This window comes from Gopherus flavomarginatus, chromosome 2 (assembly GCF_025201925.1).
Source record: "Gopherus flavomarginatus isolate rGopFla2 chromosome 2, rGopFla2.mat.asm, whole genome shotgun sequence".
Classification (NCBI taxonomy): domain Eukaryota; kingdom Metazoa; phylum Chordata; order Testudines; family Testudinidae; genus Gopherus; species Gopherus flavomarginatus.
Genome location: NC_066618.1, coordinates 254754339 through 254767275, shown reverse-complemented (window position 1 = coordinate 254767275; position 12937 = coordinate 254754339). Strand labels below are relative to the sequence as shown.

General features: G+C 39.7%; 1 protein-coding gene across 2 annotated transcripts in view; it reads right to left on the bottom strand.

Moving 5' to 3' along the window:
• Positions 1-12937, bottom strand: part of NECAB1 (N-terminal EF-hand calcium binding protein 1) — a 126818-nt gene that overhangs the window by 44674 nt on the left and 69207 nt on the right. For both annotated transcript variants that reach the window (XM_050941079.1, XM_050941080.1), the window contains one exon: positions 11112-11209. In XM_050941079.1, coding sequence (XP_050797036.1) covers positions 11112-11209 — 98 coding nt within the window. The remainder of the gene's footprint in view (positions 1-11111; positions 11210-12937) is intronic.

Here is a 12937-nt window from a genome sequence, read left to right as displayed (position 1 = left end):
TAGCAGCGGTGGTGGGGCTCCAGCAGTGGTTTAAAGGGCCGGGGCCGTAGAGGCAGCGGGAGCCCCAGGCCTTTTAAATAGCCCCCAGAGCCCTACTGCTGCTACTCCAGGGCTCTGGGGGCTATTTAAAGGGCCCAGGACCCCCCCTGCTTCTACCGCCCTGGCCCATTAAATAGCCCCTGGAGCCCTGGGGTAGCACCGGCGGAGCTCTGGCGGCTATTAAGGGGCCCAGGGTAGTAGAGACAGCAGGAACCCCGGCCCTTTAAATAACCACCGGAGACCCGCTGCCACTGCAGCCGGGTTCTGGTGGCAATTTAAAGGGCCTGGCGCTCCAGCTGCTGCTGGGAGCCCCAGGCCCTTTAAATTGCTGCCTGGGGAAGCAAGGCCACCCTGGTACAGCGCACCGGCTCTTGCCGTACGCCATACCAGGGCGTACCGGCTCACTTTCACTTCTGAATGGCAGTATTCTACAGTAACAGCACACAATGCTGATGTAAGCTATACTGTTCTGAAAGATTCTGACACACATTTTCTTAGGAGTGTCCATTAGAACAATTATAGTCTATCCAGGGGCGGTGCATAATGGAGGCTGGGGGAGGCTAAGCTGCTGCTGAGGACAGTGGCAGATTTGTGGCCCCTGGAAAAATCTCCCCCTGCCGTGGCCCTGGGGCTGGAGGAGCTTTTGCTCGTCACCATGGCCCTGCGGCTGCAGCAGGGGCACAGAGCTTTTCCAATCTCGGGGCCACAGTGCGGGGAGGGGAAAAGAGCAAGGGGGATATCAGGGCCTCGGGGGGAGAGGGAGGGGAAGGGAAAAGGCAGAGTGGGGGTGGAATGGGAATGGGTGGAATGGGAGAGGGGATGGAATGGGGGAAGGGCTCGAGGCTCAGAGCTGTAGCCAGGGTCAAGATCTCTGCTGTGGCCCCGGCTGAGGCTGGGAAATCAACCCTGGCTGGGGCTGAGCTCCAAGCCACACACACACACACATCCTGCCCCAGCTGGGGCCATGGGGGGGGGGGGATCTGAGAGCAGCGAGTGGGGGCGAGGTGTTTGCCAGAAGGGGGAGGGCAGGGGCTAGCCACCCTAAGGGGAAGCTTCACCCATGATTTTATCACTGGCTCTTTCATTCTCGTCAGTAATACTGATGTGACTGCTGCAATAGTATCTACAAAATTAATACAGGGATAAAAGGTTCTGTTCATTTTTCTCTCCAGATAGGTTAGAGGCACATGACTGCTGTTTGCTGCTTTTTATAACTGCAGGTAGTTAGAGTATGTATAATTCATTGTTCTTAGGAGGCATTTGTAGGAGTATAGGTAAAACATCAAAGCTGTAGATGATGTGTTTTGATAGATATTGACAGAAGATTGAGTGGATTAGGTACCTCATTTTCTGCTAGAAAGCTATTTCTATGCAATTTTAAATTAAAAGGCATTGGTATTGATTTAATTTGGGATATGGTTTTGAAATTTCTGATTGTTAACGAATCTTCTTTTGCCTGCAGCAGAATCTGAGCACTAGCTTCTCTTGGCCCTGCAGTTATAAAATTTAGGCAAAAAGATGAAAACAGTTCCCATGAATTTTCATTATTCATCATGGGAGGTAAGAGGGGAGAAATCTATCAAATACACACAAGATGTGCTTTCCTGATTAAATTGCTCTGCTTACTATCTTAGCCATTGGTATTCTTCTTTAATATTCTGACTTGACTTTGTGGCAGTCATCATGATTATAAATGAACACAAAATAAACAGAAAACCCTATGCAGCAAAGTGCCATAGTTTCACACAGCACTAATACTCTATTACATAAAAGTGGTTTATTGCATTGCTTGTACATGAGATATTTAGTCATAGACCTATCTCTGCTTTGTATAGGGAACAATTGGTGACACATTCAGTACTGGCACCAACATTACTGTTAGCTTCAGATGCATTTGCCACAAACAGCTGATAAGTAGTTCAGTATATGTTTTTTTAATAAAAATAAGATCCAGATTCCAATTTAAACCAATGGTAGTTTTGCTTGATTAAAGACTGGAGAATTTGGCCCAAGGTATCCATGGCCTAAAGAAAAGGTTTTTAATTATGCTTTTCTCCTGAATTTACGGTCACTCTTTACTTAATCTGTTTTAGGATGGCTTTAGCTGGAGAAAGTGTGGTATGGCAGACCACTGCATCTGGAGGTGGAACCTTACTCAAAAGAGTAACAGCTGTGAGGATTGGGGCTTAGTGACATGTAAAGTTATTAATATGATATTTTGACTTTATTTCTTGATAATCTCAGAGTATTTCTTAGATCTTTCAGTTTGAGTGGGTCAACATTTTTCCTTCAAAACCTTCCCTGGAAAAATTGGGGTTTTGACTAAATGCTATGGTAATACATGAATATTTGTTTATTTTTATTTGAAAAGTGTCTGCTTTCCTTGAAAACTTTCTATTTTTCAATGGAAAACCTGTTTCAGGTCAAAAACAGGATTTTTATTTTTTTTTGGACAAGCAATGATAATTATTAAGTCTTTTAGTTTTTTTGATGATATATCAAAATTTTCTGCAGGATTTTTTTTTCTCCCAAACAGCTCTACACTCAACATGGTAACACAGCTGAGTATGTTTGAGACTGACATTAGAGTTGGGTGAAATGCTTTGTGTGAAAAGTGTAGGCAGCAGCTGAACTAAATTTTCATGATTTTTAAATTCATAAACAGACAATCACGGAACAACTGCAAGAGATTTTGCTTAGAATAAAAAAGTTGAGCAAATTTTGACCAGGAGGATTAGGGTGTCTTTTGAAGAAGTGTTTGGAAAAGAATGGAGAGGAAGACGGTGGCTGTAAAATAAGAATATTATTACTGTACCTCCTGACTACATATATAGGTTTGGGAGGCTTTGATTTTTATCATTAAGTGTCTGTAAATGTCACTTTCACCATTCACACACAAACCAATGAAAAAATATTTCCATTGCTGATAACTGAAATTTACAAATTGGCAAAGTAAGAAAAATCTGCTTGAGAATTTAGTTTGATTTAAGGATATTTACTTTATGTATTTTAATATGTGATGTTGACAGTTTGTGTTTCAGTGGTTAAAAAACTTGAACTTTTTGAATTTCAGTGTCTGTCATTGAATAATTGTCTAGTTCCCCTATGATTTTGCACAACTATGACAATTTTAATCAATAAAAATCTAAAAAATGCTTAAATATAAATGCTGATATTATCTATCAAAATTTTGTATAAAATAATCAAGTTCTCCCAATACATATAGTTGTAGATATCTTAAATCGGGTATGTATTCCTATCTATGTATCTAACATGCTTAGGTGACCCTGACCACTGTGGTATCTCAGTGCCTCACTATCTTTGATGTGTTTATTCTTGCAACACCCCTTTGTGGTAGGGAAATACAATTATCCCCATTTTACAGATGGGGCCTTGAGGCACAAAGAGGTTAAATGACATACCCAAGGTTATATAGGAATTCTGTAGTAGAGCAAGGAATTGAACCCAGCTCTCCTGAGTTCTAAGCTAGTGGTCTAACCTCTGGACTATACTTCCTTTTATCTAGGATAAAAAAAATCATTAGCTCTGTTTCACAGCTAGCTTTTCTGTGTTTGTTTGTTTTTTCTAAGTATTTTGCTTGGGTGGCACTCTAATATAGTGGATAACTTGCTCCATGTAAAAACGCATTTTAATTTTTTTTCAGTGAAGACAAACTATGAATCTGTTTGGTGGCTGACTAACAGAATAATAAATATTGAAAAACATATCTGATGTTGAATTCAACGACATTTTCAAGATTGCCTTAAAAAAACCAAACCTTAATGGCACTGTGTTTTGCACCCATGATCCAAAAGCAGCTTTACTTTTAATCAATAGTTTACACCTACTAATTAATTATACAGAGTCACTAAATCTTTGTGAATATAATAAATAGAGCTGCAGTATTTCTCCAAAGTAGCTAATGAAGTAAAATTCTCTGTTGTTCAAGGATATCCTCCAGCAGAGAAATGAACAGGAAGAATTAATTTCATGCAACTAGGAAACATTTTGGGCTTCACTGATATATCTATTGTCAACTGACTTACTGTATTAAAAATAATAATCAGATGCTGACCGGGTGTTCTGTAGCTGCTGCTTTCTGTATGCCACTAGATTCCTCTTAACCATTCCATGCTTTACCTTGCACTTCATGTGTTTGTCTTATACATTCTTCGGGCCGAGCAGGATTTTAATTCTTTACAGGTGATGACTACTTTATATTGCTACTTTTTTCGATTCCAGCTGAGTTTGGGCTTTTGTAGTAGCCACTGTAAAACATGAAACCTGAATAGATGACCATAGAATTTCAGAATGACATTGTCCTGGGAAAAAAAAAAAATAAAAAGAATTTGGGAATGAGTTGGGCCTAACGCCAGTATGTGCAAATTAATAACTGGACAAAATTAAAACATCCTACTGATGTTTAAATATCTGTACCAGTTGGTGCGCAAGGATGGTGTACAGTTACTCACATAACTGTATAGTTATTTCCTGTGTATGCAGTTCTCTATACTCTAGTTATTGGTGCATAATTTACATAATCACTAAAATTATTATTACTCAAACAAACACTATGCAAATCCAGATAATGGATGATAATGGCTATCAGCCCATCAGTGTGCTGGGGTATACATAATTATTCTAAGGTTATTCTCAATAACTACTGTCAATGTGCAAATCTTTTGGTGCAGTTTGGCTTTTATAATCCCTTTTGTGTCTGATTGGCTCCTATCTTCAGACAGTTCAAGATGTTTCCTAGTAACAGAGAGGATGCCTCCACTACTACTAATTTTTCTTTTTCTCCCCAAACAGAAAAACACCACAATTTACATGAAGGAAAAGAAATGAAAAAAATAAAAAATCAAAGTATACTGCGCAGTGAAACTGCTGAAAACAAACAGTTTGAAGGGGAAAAATATTAACAAATCTCCTTTTACTCATTTCTTATCTTGGTCCAGAATTCCCTTTCCTACACGTCTGCAGGATTTTTAATCCAAAATAGCCATGGTACATTTGCGCTTACAGGATGTGTTTATGTTCAGAGAATTGTATTCTCTGCCTCCCAATTTAGCTTTGAAAAAAATGTACCGTAGTCATCTGAGCCATTTGTAGGGCCCTACCAAATTCATGGCCATGAAAAACGTGTCACGGACAGTGAAATCTGGTCTCCCCTGTGAAATCTGGCCATTATTGGAGGGTCACAGTACTGCCCCCCTTGCTTCTATGCTGCCTTCAGAGCTGGGCAGCTGGAGAGCAGCAGCTTCTGGCCAGGTGCCCAGCTCTGAAGGCAGTGCCACCCTCAGCAGCAGCAAGTGACATGGTATGGGTGAGGTCATCACTCCTGAAGGGATGGTCTTGTGGGTGGGTGACCAGCCAGGGCACCATGGTCGTGGGACACTGTGGTCACAATGCCCTGCTCCCACAGACTGCCCAAGGCCCCTTTTTCCTCTGAATGCTGGGTCTTGAGCCAAGGACAGGCTGGGCTGGGGAGCTCCAGTTGAGGGCTCCTAGCAGGATCTAGCTGCTAATCCCGGACATGCTAAGGAGAGATGGGCCTTCCTCCTCCCCTGCATGGGCTGCTCCTCGGTCCAGGTGAGACCCACCTCTGGGAACCTCCTTAGAATATACTAGCAGCACTGAATCATGAATTTTAATACTTCCTGTTTGTATGACTGAAAAAGAGAGAGGCAAACACAACTATTTCAGCTTTCACTTTGAGCAAGAAAATTGTAACCTGCCAGCTAAAGGAAAAAGAACCCAAACCAACTCATAATCTAACCCTCTTGACTATTGTTGCCAGGCTGACAACAAAAGTGACTCATACAGTAACTTATCCACAGAAGAGGAATGATCAAATATCAAGTACCGCAAACATCAAATCCATCCCAGCTATAAATTCTCAAAGTTTCCTTCCCTTCCTTGTCCAACTGTGTGTATCTCCTGGATCAGAGCTGTAACAATAGGGCTTTGGCCCAGCATGCTTTAGTAAGCTGGGAACAGAATTAAACTCTTCTTTAACTGCATATGCTTGCCTTTTTACATCTTCTTTCTTTTTGTTCTTTATCTCAGCAATTCTCCTTCAGACATGAATAATGATAGGGCACCTAGTAATCACACAGTAGTGAACACTATATTCCACACTATATTCCATGAACTTTGCAGAAGCTTGCTATTTCAGTAAAGAAAGCTAAAGGTAAGATTCTCCTCCTCCATACCTTGCACAGTACCTTGCACCAGGAATAGTCCCATTTACTTCAATAGGACCACTCAGAGTAAGGTACTACTCAGTTTCAGTAAGAATGGCAGAATTTAGCCCTGCACTGGAAAAGAAAAGGGGCCTAATCCAAAACCCATTGACATCAGTGGAAAATCATCCCTGGATTTCAATGGGTTTTTGATCAGATTCAAGATACAGAACATTTGTATAGTTTTGTTGTCTATTTATTTGATGTTTGTATTAATAATACCTAGCTCCTGCATAGCACTTTTTGACCACAGATCTGAACTTCTCAAAGGAGGTCAGTAACATTATCCCCATTTTATAAATGGGGAAATATAGTCACAGAGATGGGATGTGATTTGCCCAAGATCTCTCAGCAGGAGAGCCAGGAATAGAACCAAGGTCTCCTGAATCCCAGTCCAATGCTCTTAAGAACTAGAAAATATTTTTTGATACTGATTTTGTCCTTTTATCTTTACTGGACATGTGTATGATGCTCTTGGTTACATGGGTTTATGACATCCTTCTCACGATGACAATAGGTCAGACCTGCTGATTTTTATTCAGATTTTAAATGCATTCTGGAATTTGAGTCAGAATGCAGTGAAATACAGCAATCTCTTTCTTAAATAGCTCATCATTTTCATTTAAAATAAATACGAGGGTGAGGGAACAGACACGAGCTGTATCCCTACAGCACCAATTACTATCTTTTCAACCCACCTAATAAATATTAAGCCCCTTCTTGCACTGGTTTTTATTCATTCAAATAGTGATCTGTAGGCAAAGTAGCCTTCTCCCATGTATTTTAATAAATCTGCATTCTTAATCAAATTACCAAACTGAAAGAACAATTAATTAAATCCACAAAAGCAACTTCAAATTTAAGGCATATTAGCCTTTCTAGCCCACTAGTAACTTTCCTATTTCTAAAACCATTTTAAATTCACTTGCTTCTAAAAATCTCCTTTTGGCATTCTCACTAAAGTAATCAGATCCTTTCTGGTTCTTGTCCTTTGTTAGACTTTAGCTACCTGAATATTTTTAGCCCTGAGTTGGATGTGATCCTGCCTCCATAATTTCTGCATTTTCTCATGTAAATTCCATGCCTTTCTTTGCGATCTCTCACTTCTTTGTCACCACAGAGGCTAAAGCCTTGTTTAGCAATGTCCTTGTGTGTGATTGACACTTGTCATCTCTTGCAGGCTTTCTTAGCCATGGTCTATTCAAACATATTCTTATTCATAATCACTTATGCTATTTCTTCCTCTCTCATATTATTTTAAACCTCTTAACAGCTTTCAACAATATTTTGCCCTATATAACTCTCATGTTTGTTTTATCTTGTTTTATATTCATGCTGGGCCAGGCTCTGTGAGCCTTTCAAGCTATATTTTTGAATCCAAAAGGGGTTCTATGTGAACTTACAGATATATATTACATTACAGGGGTCAGAATCTGGCCCTGGCTCCAACCCCAGGGTGCCCAGTAGTGCAGGAAGAATATGTACAATTGGAAATATTCTCTGTTGATATGCACAGTTTTGTTAATATTGGTCCAAATCCCACAGCCCGTAGTCAGGCAGAGCTCATACTGGAGTTCTGCTCGACTGAGGACTGCAGGATTTCACATGCTGAGAAGATTTGGGAACAAAACCGCATGGACTTAGTTAATGCAGATGCCTGTAAAAAGTGTTGTTCAATTTCAGAAGACAACATTTAATGCAAATATTTTTTTAAAAAAATCAAACCAGCTTCATGGTGATTCCTTGCTGCACATTAAAATAATGAATATTTGCATTTATGAATATGAATCAAGCAATATTGCTCACTCTGATGTTACCAATTTCTGTTAGAAAAATTGCAAGAACAGTAAACAAGAAATTACACTGAACTCCAATTTTTTAGCTTAATGCAACCTAGCTTTAGCTAAGTTTATGTTTTGAATATGGAAGGGACTGAAAGCTTGTTCACAATTTGGTTTTTGGAATTTCAGACCTGCTGATCCAATGTATCTGTGTTCTCACTGAAGACAGACATTTCCCCCCCCTCTGCTTGGTTACCCTGGAAACTGAGGACGAACGATTTATCTAGGGGCCTGATCCTGCAGTTGTCATATAAAACACCCATTGCCTTAGAGGGGTGCCTCAATTTTGGTCCAGCACTGGTTGATTATCTGGCTTTAAGTTGGGTGGATCAAGTGCATGAAGGGACAAACCAATTTTTTTCTCACGATAAATAGCAGAAGTCATGACTGAATTAGTTGCCTGATGAAAAGAGTGCTTGCCTAGGAAACAGACCTGACGAAGAGCTCTGTGTAGCTCGAAAGCTTGTCTCCTTCACCAACAGAAGTTAGTCCAATAAAGATATTACCTCACCCATCTTGTCTGTCTAGGAACCAGTCTGTCATTTAAGGGCCTGACTATGAGGTGCTTGAGCTTCCTCAACTCAGTGGGAAGTCCAGGAGGGTTGAGAGCACTTGACATCTCTCAGGATAAGGCCCTTCTGTTGGTGGCATCTGACTCGGATGATGAAAATGAACATGCATCTGTCCGCACTACTTTGGATGGTTATTGAGCAGAACCAGTCATCAGCATGGACGCATGTCCTCTGGAATGGTGGCCAAAGCATGAAGGGGTACAACAGTGCCATGTAAATGCCTGTTCTCACTTTCAGGTGACATTATAAATAAGAAGCGAGCAGCATTATCTCCCATAAATGTAAACAAACTTGTTTGTCTTAGTGATTGGCTGAACAAGAAGTAGGAGGGAGTGGACATGTCAACTCTAAAGTTTTGTTTTTGAGTGCAGTTATGTGTTTAAAAACAAACTATGTTTGTAAGCTGCACTTTCACAATAAAGAGAGAGCACTGTACTTGTATGAGGTGAACTGAAAAATACTATTCATTTTTACAGTGCAAATATTTGTTATAAAATAATATAAAGTGAGCACTGTACACTTTGTATTCTGTGTTGTAATTGAAATCAATAAATTTGAAAATGTAGAAAACATCCAAAAATATTTAAATAAATTGTATCTTGTTGTTTAACAGGTGATTAAAACTGCAATTAATCACGACAACTTTTTTAAACCTTGTGATTAATCATGATTTAATTTTTTAAATCATTTAACAGCCCTACTGTCGATATATGATGCTGTGTGGAGCGTGCTGTCCAGTGTATCTCCTGCGGAAAGCAAAACCACTAAACATGAATCTGAAGTCAAGATAATGCCTAGGCAAGTTTTAATGTTTTTAATTGAGTTGCTGAGGCAGCCAAATGTAACACTTATTAATATCCCAGATTTTCCCATTTGTTTTGTTTCCAGTCAGTAATGCTTTTCTTCACAACATTCTTACTACTCTACTGAGACTTCTCCTATGTAATTAACTTCCAAAGCAATTCTTAAGTGCAGCATTCTATTTACATCCAGTAATTATCAGATGACATGTTCTGCCTTTAGCACTATCCTGTACATGTGGCTAATCAAGCAGTTTATAGTTAGGCTTATGTCCAGAAAGAATAAATGCAGATATTCCTTATTAATGCCCCTATCTGGCAAGGGGCTGAATACTCTCAACGTCCATTGACTTCATTGGGAATTGGAGGTGCACAGCACTTCCCTGGATCATGCTCTAAAACAGTAAATGTAATAGGGTATGCAAACACCACTCTGGACAACAAGGGGTTAAAACAGTGCTCTGGGATTAGTCAGCCCAGCCCCACCACACCTGTAAGACAGGTACAGGCTGGAGGAAGAGTTAAAAGGGCACAGACCAGCTCACTTGTTGGCGGACCAGGGAAGAGAACAGACCTTCAACCTCTGAGGAAAGGCGAGAACTTCCCTGACAACCACTGCTTGATAGTCCCTCCCTGAGGTAAGGGAGGACCAGATCCTGAGACACCCTGAGAGAGATGCATTCCTTGCTCTCTTACTAAATCACTTTTTTTGTGTTAACACCCCTGGCTTTCTGTTTATGGATTACCCTGGAGCGGGAGGGACTTTGAAGTGATCTGGCCAGAGGGCCGAGTCACAGGAAGGGGCAGGCCACCGCAGAGAGCAACTAGCAACAGATCCTAGTGGAGAGATGCCACGCCATGCCCAGTCATGAGGAGGTGCTGGCGGTGAGCCAACCCCTGAACGGTAAGATATAAACTTTCTGGCTGTTGTACATGTCAGTTGCTCAATTAAAATATATACATTCTGTACTCTTGGAAAAGCCTTGATGCAAGAGATGGCATCTTCTGTAATTATGATACTGATGAGAATCCCCATATTTCTCTTGTCCATATGATGCTGTTATGGGCTTGATGCAGGAATTACTGGGAAAGATTCCATAGCCTATGTTATAAATTATCATTACAGCCTCTTCTGGCTTTAAAATCTATAAATCTGCAACTGGCCATACTGTAAATACTGATCCTGAACACATCCTAAAAACTACTGAAAGCTGCTTTTAGTGCTGCTCTCATTCTATGCTCAGGTAATTGGCTTAATACAACATTACCATTTTTACTGGAATGCAGCACCTTTACGATATCAAGAATCTTTTGAATGGAATATGAACACCTTACATTATTAGGAGTCGAAGGTCATGTTGTCTGTCATTCAAAAAGATAATTTTGCATGGATTGAAACTACAAATTTCTTGCACCTAGACTTTAATACCTTGGTATTTTGACCATTTCAGGAAACCTGTTTCTCCTCTAATAATAAAACAACAAAAATGAGGAAATAATTAAACAAGAGTTATCAAATACTTTGCAAATAATGAAATTAAAACCCAGTACATCAAATCACAATAGAAAAAAAGACAGAATATTGTGTAGGAGATAAATACAACTTCCACTTACTTTCTTTGTTTTGTCCATTGCCTTCAGTATAGAAACATTTAGGTCTTCTAAGGCAGACAGCACATTTTCATACTCTCCCAAATGCCGAGAAAAATATTCTGAAAGAATAAATCATGACTCCAGTGACCTTTCATCTAGGATTTTAGGTATTAGACCCAGCTAGTAAAATAAATGTAACAAACAGCTCACCATGTTTTGAGTGTAATGGAAATATATACTTCCCTAAATAACTTTCAATATGAGATGAAACTGAAGAGCTTTTCCATAAATTCTATTTTATCAAGGAAAGTAATTAACGTAATTATATTTGTTTTTCTTTTAGCAGCACTGTGTGTTCTTTTGAGGGAACTGGGATTGTACAGTGAATAGGGCATAGGATTATGAACTGAGAGACCCTGAGGTCAAATGCAGCTTGACAGCTCAATTAATATCTCTGCACCATAGTGTTAGATGAAAAATAGCTCTGGTGTGTATATGCATGCTGCAATCACATCTCCGATTGCAATGCAGACATAACTTGTGAAGTTTTTTAGTTAGACGTGAAGGAAACAAAGTCAATGGAGTCACTAATGCATAAGATTGAGGCGAAATTAGCGACAGAAGGTGATATTGCATAGAGCCTGAATACAATTATTTGCCTTATTATTCACAGAAATAAGTGGAATGTAGTGTGACTTAATATCCTGGAGATGAAGATGCATTTTATTTGGAGGACAGGGAAATAAAATATGGAAAAGCTGTAAAAAATCACTGAAGTGAGCATGTGGCTATTTCGGATTTTCAGGGCAAAGGGCTCAGATGAATTCAGTTCTAGAATTATGAAGACCAAAGCAGGGAAGATGAGAAACAAACTGCTGGGAATTTATAAGAGATTTCTGAGGATGTTGGAAAGATCAGATGTCATGAGAGTAGCTAATGTAGTCCATGTTTAATCAAAGTTGATAGAAAGAACAGGATACCTTTAAACCTTATATGCCAAATTCTGCGTATAGCATTTAGCACTTACAGTCGGACAATGGAACAGGAGTCTGCTTGCATGGGCCTGACTGCAGAATGGAGCCTAAGTGAGTGCATAGTTGCAGATGTAATAAGCCGATCATTAGCAGTAAACTATAAATCAAAGCTGTAAAAAAAGGGCACCAAACCATTATCCTCCTTTTTGAGGTCAGGTGTAGATAATTTTGGCCAGCTCCTAAGCTGCTGTAAATCACCATATCTCCTTTGACTTGAGCTGAGGATCTGGCCTTGTGTTATTTCAGCCATGCACTCATTGCATTTCACCTTAAAAAGATCACTCATTTTCCCCACATTTGGTCACAGTGTTGCATTAGAGCTACATGCAAACATGCAGGCATTCAAATGATTGTGGGTATTTCACAGTGACCTCCTAAAAGGCGTTTGTTTGTTTGTTTGTTTGTTTGTTTGTTTTGTTTACAAGAATAAGTGATTTTTGACAATTTGTGGGTGGATTTGAAGAACTTCTCTGAACTGTGTACTTCTTGCATTATTAACTTGATGATGTTAAACTAGCTCAGGAACAAAAATAAGTGGTTTTCAGGGAAGCACATGTGGGGGACAGCTTTTGTGGGGCAAATTCTGCAGGCAGCGGGGAGTTTGACTTGATTAAGATTTGGCAGAATTTGTCAAGTTGGAGGAGAGTAACAAAGCCATTGGAAATGCTGATGCTGCCTAAGCATTTATACTTGAGGAAGTAATGGAATAATTGGAATAAAAGTTGTCCAGCAATAAGCAAATAAAGTAGAGCAGAGAAAAGCACTTTTGAATTATAAAATAATGAGACAGAAATATTCATGAAGTGTTTTTGC